Source organism: Phocoena sinus, chromosome 13 (genome assembly GCF_008692025.1).
Source record: "Phocoena sinus isolate mPhoSin1 chromosome 13, mPhoSin1.pri, whole genome shotgun sequence".
NCBI classification, from domain to species: Eukaryota; Metazoa; Chordata; class Mammalia; order Artiodactyla; family Phocoenidae; genus Phocoena; species Phocoena sinus.
In genome coordinates, this window is record NC_045775.1 from 58,901,354 (window position 1) to 58,915,342 (window position 13,989).

The 13,989-nt window shown below is 45.1% G+C and overlaps 1 protein-coding gene across 4 annotated transcripts in view; it reads left to right on the forward strand.

Annotated features, from left to right (window-relative positions):
• Positions 1-13,989, forward strand: part of ANTXR1 (ANTXR cell adhesion molecule 1) — a 244,359-nt gene that overhangs the window by 107,967 nt on the left and 122,403 nt on the right. For all 4 annotated transcript variants that reach the window (XM_032652787.1, XM_032652788.1, XM_032652790.1 and 1 more), the window contains exons 11-12: positions 8,155-8,224; positions 9,719-9,797. In XM_032652787.1, coding sequence (XP_032508678.1) covers positions 8,155-8,224; positions 9,719-9,797 — 149 coding nt within the window. The remainder of the gene's footprint in view (positions 1-8,154; positions 8,225-9,718; positions 9,798-13,989) is intronic.

The window sequence follows — 13,989 nt, forward strand, 5'->3', positions numbered from 1 at the left end:
TTTAAGGTCTTCTAGCAAAAGAATCCTTAGGCTTGTGATCTCAGCCGTCTATGAAAACCTTCCAGCCTAGGGGCTGACGCATAGTACATGCCTAATAAATGTTAGCTTCTTTCTACTCTAAGCCATGGGATCCCACTTAGCTTTGCAGTAAGACCCCCATGTTTGTGAATTTTCATTGCAAGAGTTCCAGTAGAGTAATCGACCACCTCCTTTCTGGCTAGGACCCCAGAAAGCTCAAGCCAACTTGAATTTCATCAACTTGGAGTCCTACTGAGTACCATTTTATTTCAGGTTTCTGCACAGTATTTTAAAAGTCGAACTTTTTAAAAAGCTGGTTACTGTTCAAGTCGGTGAAAAGGTAGAAACATTCATTCTAACTCTAGCTTGTCTGTTCTGTCTTAATTCAGAGACACATTCCCCAACCAGCTGATAATTTGGTGCTGAACAGTTATACTTGGCTCAGGGGTGCCACAAAAATCTCCCTAGACCCAGGGGAGATGTGGAGAAAGGGCAGGGTGAGCTCATTCAGTCCCTAACCTCCACTATTTTGTCACAGTAGGAATGTAAACTCTTCTTTGGAGCTTACATCAGCTTTGGGAGGGTTTCAACAAGCTCCCTTAGATAAGACTAAGGGTTATTTTTCTTGTCCTTTTGGCCAGAAATAAATATTTATATCAAGAAAGGACTGCCAAGACTTGGAAAGGATTTCAGTTATTTAATCAGCCCTTGTGAAAGGATCCACTGTGATTGGTGTTTGAATTAGCTAATAAATTTTAATCCTGGTTTTATCCCAAATCCATTAGACAGTTATGAACTGCAGGGAAGAATTCTGGGACTTCTTCACCAGTCTGAAAAGAATTACGTTGATCCAAGATCAAAACCTGGGAATGTACACATTTGCATGTATGGTTCTGGAACGTGGGTTCATTACAGTAGGTCAGGGTCTCTCTGAAGACAGCGGAACCTTATCACAGAGCTTCTCAACCCTGGTTGCCTCTCGTGGAAGACAAGCCTCCTACTGCTATCCAACCTCACCCGTGGAGAATCTTGATCGTTTGCCTCCGAAACTGCCAGACTCAGTTCCTGGTATACTTCAAGCTGCATCATAAAACTAGCTGTGAGACTATGACAATATAAAATGGCTAACTAGTTTAAATTATATCTGTAAAAAAAAAAAAAGCTAGCTGGGTTGACCATGGGCAAGTCATTTCAACAAAACCTGGGCTCGATTTCCAGCTCCTTTATCAGTGTGCAACACTAACTCAATTAACCCACTTCTCTGAGCCTCAGTTTCCCAAATTGTAAATTAATAATAATAATGTCAGATGAGACCATGGGTATATAGTGTTACACAGAATCAGTGTAGAATAAATACAGATACATATAGATGTATGTGTAGATATAGATGTATGTGTGTGTACATGTAGATATAATATGCCTGTGTGTATGTACATATGTACACACACACATTCGCTAAAACATTTCATTTTCCCAGGGATTCCTAATGAGATCACACTCCTTCTTGGATGGGGCTCAAACCCAGCCAAAACTCAGACTGGGATTTGAACCCACAATCCCTGACTTAGGAGGTGACCTGAACCCACTGTCTTTTAATTGAAACTGCTCACCTGGTGTCAGGACTTACTGAAGCTGAGGTTCTTTTGTCTCGTCGCAGAAAGAATTCAGCGTGAGGCAAAGTGTGAGTTTATTAGCACTGGGGGCTTGTGAGAGACACAGGTGGGCTGGCAAGGGAGTGCAGCCCTGAGAACAAAGAGGGCTACATTTTTATAATCAAAGAAATAGTGGGGGGCTTCCCTGGTGGCGCAGTGGTTGAGAGTATGCCTGCCGATGCAGGGGACACGGGTTCGTGCCCCGGTCCGGGAAGATCCCACATGCCGCGGAGCGGCTAGGCCCGTGAGCCATGGCCGCTGAGCCTGCGCGTCCGGAGCCTGTGCTCCGTAAAGGGAGAGGCCACAACAGTGAGAGGCCCGTGTACCGCAAAAAACCTTCTTCCTTATTTACATCATTAGTACCTCCTTACTCTATATGGTTTAACCAGAACTGTTATGGAGCTATTTAAATCATATGTATATTAGCAAAAGGGTGGTGACATATACTAAAATATGGTAATTCGTTTCAGGTTTCCGTATAATGTCCCCTTTCATCTAGTTTCTTTCCCCTTTCAGCCTTTCTTGGCCACATGCAAAAATTCTACTCTTCAAAGACAATTAACCGCTTGACTTCGTGTAACAAGATTCAGACTCCATATCTATTGTCTTGTGTTTTAACTTTCAGGGTTTGGGGCTTGAATGTGCCTGGTCTTCCTTCAAGATAGTGTAGATTGTTGCTAGGTTACTGGATTCTTTTCCTGAGTGGTCAGTAGCTTACAACAGTCTCCCAGACTCCCTTAAAATTCCCTTTCTATCTTCAATCCCCTAGTGGGATTTCTAACTATTTAATTATTCTATTCTATCCCTATCACTAATGCCTAAAAAATGTTTGACAGAACAACGTAATCAAGCAATTAGACATTTTGAGATGTTTAATTTTCAGTTCCTCTGATTTTAAACCACACATTCATTGTCTGTTTCAAAGGCTTGGATACCCGTGTAATAATGTGGAGTAACGTTTACTAAATGTTCATTAAGTGCCCAGTAACATACTTCCACGCACTTTCTCTCACTCCCCACACAACCCCGCACAATGATGGCATCACGTTCACAGCTGAGGAACTTGTCCCCAGTCACATACTAGTAAGAGAACCTGGGATATGAACCTGCACCTGTTTGACTCTGGAGTCTACCAGGCCCTGTGCCCCTTGTACTCATCCTCAGGGATGCTCAGATCCCAAGCCTGGGTGTCTGCTGTTTCGGTGTAAGGACACTCATTGATCCCCAGATCCTGATTTAAATCAAGCTCTGTTCGACTATCAGACTCTTGTAAGACATATGCTTTGGATTCACCTATGTCGTAGGTATACACTGAATTCGGAACTACCTTTGGCAAAAGGCAAGGAAATTTATATTTGTAGATCATCTAAAAATTCCCTGAAGGTCTAGTTTCGAACTCCCGCCCCTCCCTAATTTCCTCCCAGCTCCCGGCGTCCATTTTCCTCGCCCACCCAGTGCTAACGAGCAGTGTAATGGCCACCGGTGGACGGAGGACTGAGGCCCTCCAGGGGATGATGACCCCATAAATGTCACCACACCACTGGCTTTGTTAGAGGTGGCCATGAGGTTGGCATGGCCCCCGAGCCAAACGTGGCCCAGCCGAGGAGGAAGGCTTTGGGCCCTGCTTCCCAAGTGGACGTTCCAGGAAAGAGTCAGATGATGAAAGTTATGGAAACCAAATGGCCCTCCTTTGTTTAGAGAGAAAGAGGGAAAAAAAAGTCACTCATTTTTGTGGTAAAGTGGAACACGCTCCAAACCAAACAATCCCTCTCAGACCCGAAAATGCCAGCTCCCCAGAGCAGGCCCACAGCCTGGGAGGCTGATGAACTGATGGGAGGCCGTGTCGAGCTGGTGCTACGGCCTCGGCCCCGTCTCCTCCGTCCTCCCAGCGAGGGTCTCGTCTGCTTTGCTCCAGAAATAGCTGGTCTCCCAGGCAGGAAAGGAAAATGAAAGGAGGGGGCAAGTGAGAAGCGGTCCACCTGACCTAGGCTAACCGAGCCAACCTTGGGCTCTCCCTCCCTTTCCTGTTGCGATGTAGGGAGGAGAGGAGCTGCTCAGAGAGAGCCCGGGAGGGAGCCTGGGCCCCGATGCGTGGCTGTGGCGCGCCCCCTTCAGCTCCGCCCGCAGAATGCAATCAGGAGTCACGAGGCCTCCTGTGGCCGCGCCGTGGCCGGCCTGTGACTCCGTGGGCGGGCTCCGTGGGCAGGGATCTGCACTCCCAAGTATTACTAGAGCATTTGCACCGCCAAGAGAAAGTAAATATAGGTTGTCATTAGCCACGCCCGTCCCGAGTTTGGTTTATCCTCTAATACGAGCCTTTCCTGGAACAGGGAGGCGCTTGGTGAGAATACTGGAGAATCCAGTTCTAGTCCTGGCTTTGCCTCCCACACGCTGTGCAATCAGGGGTTACTGTGGCCTCTCTGAGCCTCCATTTTGCATCTGGAAAATGAGCCCAGTGAGCCCTGCCTTGCCTTGGTTCGTAAGGTTGTAGTGAGAGGAGATCAAAAGTGCCTCTCATCAAGAGGTGGCAACCAGACTGCCCAGGTGCTGATCCAAGCTCCCCTGTGTAACGCTGGGCAAGTGTCTCCACCTATGTCTATTAAATGAAGGGAATGACATCCTTCCCTGATAGCACTGCTGGAAGGTTACACTAGATTACGTGACGTGTATGATGTACTTAGAGAGCACCGACACACGTGCCCCAGCTAGTCTCACTGTCGTTATTGCCATCGTAGACGGGGAAACATCTTGAAGATAATACTGCTCGGTCCAGGCACTGTGTGATCCGCCACTGTCCTCATAAGCTTCATAATTGTACTCAACATACACTCACTATTCTGGCCACATTCCATAATCTGCCAGTGCTCGTTCTAAATATGAGGGGAACCTCCAGTAGCTTCCTGTTACATTTAGGAAAAGTCCCCAAAGCCCCACCATGACCCACAAGGCCTTGGTCATCTGGTCCTGCTGCCTTTTCTAGCCTCATTTTGAGCCACTGTCTCACTGAAATTCAACAGCCTTGTCAGCCTTCTGTTAGCTCCCGGAAGACCTGGGCTCCTTCCTGCTCCAGGATCTATGCAGCTCCAGTGCTCACCCACCCCATCTCCTCTCCACCCAGCATTAGGTCTCAGCTCACAGAGCCTTTCCTCAGGGAAATATTTCCTGACTTCCCATATGAGAGCAAGCCCCCTGCTTTTCCTTCTTTGTGCTCATCATAATTTAATTAAATAGTAATTTGTGTAATAACAGCATCTTTTTCTGCTTTGTTGTGCTTTCCTCATGAACTCTCTTCCTCAAGAACTCCTATTCACCCATCAAAACCCAACGTTCATGTTATTTCCTATGCGAAGCCCTCCCTCATTTTCTCTGTTCACCTCACTCAAACAGGGGTACTCATTCTTTTTTTTTTTTTTTTTTTTTTTTGTGGTACGCGGGCCTCTCACTGTTGTGGCCTCTCCTGTTGCGGAGCACAGGCTCCAGACGCGCAGGCTCAGCAGCCATGGCTCATGGGCCCAGCCGCTCCGCGACATGTGGGATCTGCCCGGACAGGGGCTTGAACCTGTATCCCCTGCATCAGCAGGCGGACTCTCAACCACTGTGCCATCAGGGAAGCCCAGGGGTACTCATTCTTATTAGAATTCTAAATGAAGTTTTGATGTAGTGGGTGGCATTTGCCTGGAGGGCCTAAGAGTGCCTGCATTTTGTTCTGCTAATTATCCCTTCGCCTTAGGCTACACACCCAAGGAATAACAGGAAATAAATGCCACTTATTATTAGCTAAGTTCAATGTCTGATGTCCCCAGGGCATAAGGCCTGCCCACATTCCCTAAATCCAATAGATAACTAAAACAGTGGCCATTAAACAAAAAAAAACTGCAGTGCTGCCTTTGTTGTGTTCACTTCCAGGCCTAGCACAATGCCTGGCACATGGTAGGCATTCAAGAGAATATGTTTTTTAATAAAAATGAATGTTTTTTAATAAAAATGAATATGTTTAAATAAGCAACAAGGATATGTTGTACAGCACAGGGAAATATAGCCGTTATTTTGTAATAACTTTAAATGGAGTATAATATATAAAAATATTGAATCACTATGTTACACACCTGAAATTAATATAGTATGGTAAATCCACTCTCCTTCAATTAAAAAAAAAGTCTTGTACTAAAGACTAAGATTTAAAAAATGGGGCTTCCCTGGTGGCGCAGTGGTTGAGAGTACGCCTGTCGATGCAGGGGACGCGGGTTCGTGCCCCGGTCCGGGAGGATCCCACGTGCCGCGGAGCGGCTGGGCCCGTGAGCCATGGCCACTGAGCCTGCGTGTCCGGAGCCTGTGCTCCGCAACGGGAGAGGCCCCAGCAGTGAGAGGCCCGCGTACCAAAGTAATATTTTTACTTCTTCAAAAAAAAATGAATGTGTTTAATAACTATCTCCCCTGCAGTGTCATGAAAAGCAGAGACTGTTTCTCTTCTCAAAGCCTGTGTCTCTAGCTCATAGTAGGCCTCGAATAAATATTTGTTGAGTGAATGAGTGAATGACCTGAAATAACCTCCCTAACTTTTCACCACTTGAAGTTCTCCCGAGACATCAGGGGAGACTGTAATTGGCCATCCTCTTCATCCTCCTTCCATGGAGACACAGTGCTTAGAACTCAGATGTGTCCTCCAGCTCCCATCCCGTGTGGCTCTGATCCTTAAATCCAGGCATGGAGGGTATGAGGCTTCCTAATCTCCACTCAGGCAAGTGTTTAGTGGCCCACATTCAAATATCATTAGAGACATCAGTTTCATATCAAGTGCCAACAACAGCATGGCATCCTTCCATTACATATGGAAAGGCTTCCTTTCTGTCTTCTAGGTATTTGTATTCACAGCTTGATTAAAGGAACACATATTATTCATCTTCATATCGCCTACAGGTCCTACCACGATCTTTTGAACAGAGCATGCACCCAATAAATGTTGAGTCATGAAGGAATGACTACCATATGCTGAGTATAGTAACTTCTCAGCCCTGCTTCTGGCCCCAGAATCTGGGACACAGTGAAGTTTTGAAGGAGTTCAAGATTAAAACTGCTTAAGCTTTTCCCCGGACATCCATTAGGATAAGAAAAAGAACTCCCCCACCTCCAGATTCCCCCCACTCTAATCCATCTTTCACAGCTACATTTGCTAAAACTTCCAAAATCGTCACTTCAAGTTTTTCTCCAAAAACCTCCAAAGTTCTTTTCATAGCCAATAATAGGCCTAGGTCCAAATCCCTCAGTCTTAACTCGAAGAACTTGGAGCACACATTTTCCTATACTGATCTTTTCAAATCCTCCTTACGTCCTACCCCGGGGCAACCCTTTCGTTTGCTCTGTCTTTGCTGATGCCATTCCTCCCACCAAGAATGCCTCTTCCCCATCTCTCCGCTGAAGCGCAGTTCATGTTTTGTATTCCCCGTGACCTCATCGTGTCACCCACCTAAAGGAAGCTGCTCTGTCTTCTGAAGCCAAACCATATTTTGGCTTAGCTACTTGTATCTGTCAGCAAACTTTTTTTTAATTGAGATATAATTGACGTATAACATTATATTAGTCTCAGGTGTACAACGTAATGATTCAATATTTGTATATATTGCGAAATGGTCACCACAATAAATCTAGTTAACACCCATCACCACACATAGTTATAATTTTTTTCATATGAAAAGAACTTTTAAGATTCACTCTTAGAAACTTCCAGATCACGCTGCACATTACATCCCCATGACTTATTTAGTTTATACCTGGAAGTTTGTACCTTTTGACCATCTCACCCATTTCACGCACCCCACCCCCGGCCCCTGCCCCTGGCAACTACCAATCTGTTCTCTGTATCTATGAGTTGTGTTTTTTTTTCTTTTTTAGATTCCACATATAAGTGAGATTATACGGTATTTGTCTTTGACTGTCTGACTTGTTTTACTTAGCATAATGCCATCAAGGTCTATCCAAGTTGTCACAAATGGCAAGATTTCCACTTTTTGTGGCTAAATAGTATTCCATTCTACATATATATGCCCTATTTTCTTTACCCATTCATCTGTAGATGGACTCTTAGGTTGCTTCTGGGTCTTGGCTATTGTAAACAATGCTGAGTCAGCAAACTTTTCCCATGACTATGGCTTCTCTCTCAAACTAGACTTAGACCTGAAACTCCCCAAGTATCAGTCTAATACCTTCTCATTTCCCCTCAAGGATGCCTGGTCTATGGTAAGAACTCACCCTCTATTTGCTCACTGCTTGACTCCACTGGACATACAGGATCAGAGACGAGTGGTATTCAGGCAGAAGACCTTGAGTTCACTCTAGCGGATTTTACAGCTTAAGATCAGTTTATATTTCAAAACATTACTGCTTTTCCAGTGTCTCCCAGGACTTGGTTGATGGTCTGTAGGAAGCACTGAATATGAAATTATAAACTTGCCTCACTCCTCTTAATCCAGTGACTTCCTTTTTACAGATGAGAAGCCCTTCACTGTGGAAGATACTTATTTGCTGTGTCCAGCGCCTATCTTAAAGGAAGTTGGCATGTAAGTTTCCACCAGCAGCTAAACCCCACAGCCAGGGAGGAGAAAGGAGGTAGAGGGGACAAAAGGAGGAGAAAGGGTATCTCTTCATTGGCATTATGGAGCCTTTCTCTAGAATCTACCACATAATGCTAATGGTGCCGATGTTTTGCAGTGAGCCAGACACCAGGGTAAACATTTCACAAAGGGTACCTCCCTTTATCCTCCCAAGAGCCCCATGAACCAGACACACACCATCCCAGTTTTACAGATGTGAAATCTGTAGCTGAGAGAATTTAAGTAGCTTTCCCGAAGGTCACACAGCAGTAAGTGGAAGAGTATGGGTTCAAAACAAGGTCTGTCTGGCTTAATCACAGCTACATTTCTAGAAAGCTCTCATGCTTCCCAAAGCACTCTCATATCATAACCCCACCCTGTCATCATAATTGCCCTTCTAGATGATTATATCCTTTCTTAGAGATAAAGAAACTCAGAAAGGAAGCTCAAAAAGGATAAGTGGGCCCACGACTGGTTCAAGACCCCACGTTCAGACCCCTCTGAGGCCACGTTCAGTGTTCCTTCCTCAGTGTCTCTCCAGAGCACCATGTATTCAGCCAGGCGGCCCGAGGTTCCCTGAACTAATTTATGGAGAAAATCTTGCGATGGTGCAGTTATAGTAAATGCTGATGAGATGAGATCAAACTATTCAAGAGGAGGGAGAGAATTAGCACCCTGAGCAAGAAAAGAAATATGCGGGGAAACAGAGAGGCGATGTTTGTGAAAGAGCACAAACTAGCCTCTCTGTAGACACATCTATAATAGACTGAGGATAGAATGGAGGCTTTAAGGAAAAATGCAAAACTTGCTCATCTGAATTCTGCTTTCAGTCATTTGTTCAAATTACAAAGCTTCCAACTCTGGTTGCCTAACGTCAACCTGTGATACCACTGATTCCACAAACTAGCCCCGTGTCCATGCTGCAGAATGCAAGCTTGTGCTTCAGTGAGCATCTTACAGATGGGAGGAAATAGAAGGCAAATTAGTTCATTTACTGCTGTACCTCTGTGAGTTGGCTGGGTAGCAACAAAACCACGGCCATCAGAATCTGATCACTGAGAGTCCAGATAACAATAGAGTTTCTAGCTTGACGAGTTTATCCCCCACTGGTTTGAACCATTTGTTAAGAATACTTCTTCGTACTACAATGGGACAAGTAAATTAAATGGGAGCAGGCTCTGCCCATTCAATGCAATTCTCCACAATGTAAGAAGGGCTGGATACGCTGCCTTGATACACCAGCCGGTTGTATCCTGACATCTCTCTAGAATGTTAGAGGTGGATGGGCCCTGGAGACCATCCTCCACATTTTACAAATGAGACAGCTCAGGCCCCCAGAGGAAGAGACTACAGTCCCAAGGGTAGTTCAGAGCAGAGCCCTCGAGGGACCTGTGTGTCCTGCTCTCGGCCCCTTGCTCCTTGCCCACATGCTGAGTATCCTTGGTTCCCATGTCATTGCAGGAAAGCCGCGCTTCAGGTCAGCATGAACGACGGCCTCTCCTTCATCTCCAGTTCTGTCATCATCACCACCACACACTGTGTAAGTCATCACCTTTCCCTTTACTGAGAACTTCATTGGCATTACCGTCTCCCTGGCAAGTTTCTTTTACCAGTTCTGCCTTCTGTTCATTGAGCTTTGACCCTGGCACTGCTAGGCCAGCCGTGGGCTGCATCGGGGGCTGTACACATATCACGAGTGTATCAAGAATGCCTGTACTTCCCCGGGTTCCCCATTTCTGTTACTGAGGGTGAGACCTGGACGCACTTTCACAACCAGATGGCAAGCTGGGACCAGGGTCTGTGCGGTATTGAGTGGGGATGCCTGGATGGACTGGGTCTGGGCGAAAATTCATAGAAAAAAATTGGACGGTATATATAGGAAACACATCTTAGGGAGTTTTTCCTCTAAAAGGAAGCAAGAAAATGGGGCAATAACTGAAGGAAGAAGTGGAGTATAAAGAGAGGCTTTTATTCAGAATGGAAGAAATCGTAGCTCGTTGATATGATTGTGGAAATAATCCAGGAGAAAATGGAAAATTCATGAAATAGGAAAGAAGCAGGGAGGGGCCCTATGACATAGGGGTTGTGAGGCAGAGTGTGGACTGCATCCTCTACCAGCTCCTCAGATGCCCCGTCTCTGGATCCTTCGTGGCAGGTAACATTCATCTCTGACTACACATAAGATCACCTGGAGAGCTTTTAAAAAATACGGGTGCCCTGACCTCATGCCAGACCAATTGAAACAAAGTCTCTGGAGTGGGCCCCAGCTTTGGTGGATTCAGGGCCCCCTTGGGAGGGTCTTTTGTGCAGCTATGGCTGAGAACCCTTCAGCCCGTGTAGTTGCTCCCACGGTCAGTGTCTTGGAGCCCAGCCCATCAGAGGGCAGTCGGGACTTGGTTAGCTCATATACAGGTCTCAACGCCTAATATGAACATTTCTGAAAGAATCTTTGTCTGAATATTCAGTTTCTATATCCAAATGCACTTTTCCCATGAGCTCACTCTAGAGACAAATGTGTTTTGGCCTGATGGTCAGCTTAGGCAGATACCATGGTCACTTCCTGGCTGGCCTTTGGAGGGCATGTCGTTAGAACCCCTCGGTGACTGGGGTTTGTGTCCTTAACACCATCCAGGTGGACGAGAGAGAGCAGACAGGCACTGGAGCCAGACAAGGGAAAAATGAGTTGTCTCACAGATGAGCAGGAGATCAGGCCTCACAATGGACAGCACACCCTCCCAGCTCCCCTGCCTTCCCCTACACACACACACACACACACACACACACACACACACTTTCCGTCCTATGTTAGGAACCAACCAGTTTTCTTGAAAGCAGGGTAAGCCAGTGCAATGGGTACAGACAATGGAAAAGTTTTACTGGACCAAAGTAAGAGACTAGGGTTGTCACAGAGACATGTCACCACTGAGAAATGTCTGTGTCTCAGGCATGCCTCAGTGGAATGTCAAATCTGGACACCAAATATGAAAACTGGATTCAAGAGCAGTGAAATTTCTCCAAGCGTACCCTGCCTGATTCTTTTAGAAATTGACCCTTTTGGAAACTGCCAACCTGCAGGAAATGATTAAAATACCCCAAATCTAATAGCTCCATTCCAGATTCCTCCCTGCTTTTGAATGATCCAACAGTTTGGGCCTGTATTTCTCATTATGTCTGACCAGACCAGAGAAACAGCTATGCCCCGAGGCCGCGAGGGCAGGGAGGTGGGAAGGGGAAATATCTTGGGGCCAAGCGTGTGGTGTGGCAGAAGCAGGACTACAAATTTAAGTTCTGGACCTCTAAACCAAGAAGAAATGGTGTCCCCACTAATGTACCCCAAAAGGAAAAGAACTCCTGGTAAAGTCCCTCTTACGTCTTCCCAGCTCACTGCACTTACGTCTCCCATCTCCTTCATCTGAGTGCAAGTCACTAGGTTTTCTGTTCGACTGACCCTTGACTGGTACCACCTCATAACGTCTTCTGCATTATTGCCCTGTCGCTTGACAATGCTGCATGTCTACAACAAAATTATAAGCACCCTAAGATTTGAGAGCCAGGTCCATTCACTCATTTATTCAACAAGTATTCACTGATTATGGACAATGTGCCAGATAGGCACTGCCCTGGGTGCTCGGGATACATCAGGACACAACAAGACAAAAATCTCTTATCTCGCAGGGATGCGGGGAGAGAAGGCAGACAGTGAACAATGGACGTAACAAATGAATCGCACACTATGTTAAGAAATAATATAGGCTATAGAAAAAATAGAGCAGAGTAAGAGGTACTGCTTGAGTGAGTGAGTTCAGATTTTAAATAGAGATACGTTGAGAAGGTGGCATCTGAATAGAGACTTTGAAGTTAACTGTGAGGCACCTGGGGAAAGAACACGCCAAACACTGAGCCCCAGTGCTCAGAGCACACAGACCAGTGTCGCCTGGTATGTACAAGGAAGAAAGTGGTCGGTCACTGGAAGAGAGTGAGTGAGGCGAACATTAGGCGGTGAGGTTATGGGGATGGAGAGTGGAGGGTCTTGTTAGAACTTCAGCTTTTGCAGAGGCATAACGCAATCTGACTTACACTTGAAAGATCACTTGGCTGCTGGAACAGCCCGTGGGAAGACAAGGATGGAAGGACCATGACTAGTTAGCAGGGTTATGGCAATATTTCAGGCAAAAGTGATGATGGTGGCTTGACTCAGAAGGGAGCAGTGGCAATGAGAGAAGAGGTCAGACTCAGATGTGCCTTAAAGGCAAAGCTAACTTATTTCCCAAAGCATTAGACATAGGGCTTGAGAGGAGAGGAATCAAGAATGGCCCCAAGGTGCAGCCACTATGGAAAACAGTATGAAGATTCCGTAAAGAACTAAAAATAGAGTTGCCATATGATCCAGCTATCCCACTCCCGGGTATATACCTGGAGAAAACCATACTTCGAAAAGATACATGCAGCCCAATGTTCATAGCAGCACTATTTACAATAGTCAAGACATGGAAGCAACCTAAGTGTCCATCAAGAGATGAACGGATAAAGAAGATGTGATACATATATATGTATACACAATGGAATATTACTCAGCTGTAAAAAGAATGAAGTAATACCATTTGCAGCCACGTGGATGGACCTAGAGATTATCATACTAAGTGAAGGAAGTCAGAAAGAAAAAGACAAATACCATATGATATCACTTATATGTGGAATCTAAAATCTGGTACAAATGAATTTACTTACAAAACAGAAACAGACTCACGGACATAGAAAACAAATTTATGGTTACCAAAGGGGAAAGGGCGTGGGAGGGGTAAATTAGGAGTTTGGGATTAGCAGATACAAACTACTGTATATAAAATAGATAAATAACAAGGTCCTACTGTATAGCACAGGGAACTAAATTCAAAAGCCTATAATAAATCATAATGGAAAAGAAGATAGATAGATAGATAGATATGATACTGAATCACTGTGCTGTACACCAGAAACTAACACAACATTGTAAATTAACTATACTTTAATAAAAAATTTTTTTAAAAAATGACCCCAAGGGCTTTGGCCTAAGTAATTGAAAGGATGGAGTTGCCCTCAGTTGACAGGAAGAAGACTGAAAGGGGAGATTTGAGGCAGAGGGGGATTTGGGAGATCAGTTTTGCTGTCGACCAGTTTTGCAACTTAGACCGAGTTATTTAGCTCCTAGGTGCCTCAATTTCCTAACCTGTAAAATTAGAAAAATAATAATTTACATGTCTTAGCAGTATTGTGAGTATTAAATGAAATGATTATGTAAAGTGCTTGGCGGAGGGCCTGACCAGTAGTAAGTGCTCAATAAATGTTAATTGTTATTATAGTGGAAGCTTAGTCAAAATTACCGACCTAATTGGAGATTCTCCCCAGAGAGTCAGCTTCTCACTTCAGAGTCCCTTATAACAAAAGGATTTTTCTGACACAAGATGTATTCCTATGAGTACATGTTTGTCACTCGACCAAGCCCAGGTGATTGAAAGGGGGCAGACAAGCCAAAACCATCCAGAGAAGAGGACCTATATTCAAATATTCAATCCCAATCTCCAACAGGTCCTACACAGAAGCTCAAATTAAAAAGACTAAAGCCATCACTGGGCAAAATAGAGATGCAGGTGGAGTGTGTGGTAATCCAGAATATGAAGTAAGGTCTTGGACTTGCCTTTGTTTCCTGGGCAGCTGGTTTGGAGGACAAGGTTTTTAGATCAAAAACTCTCCCC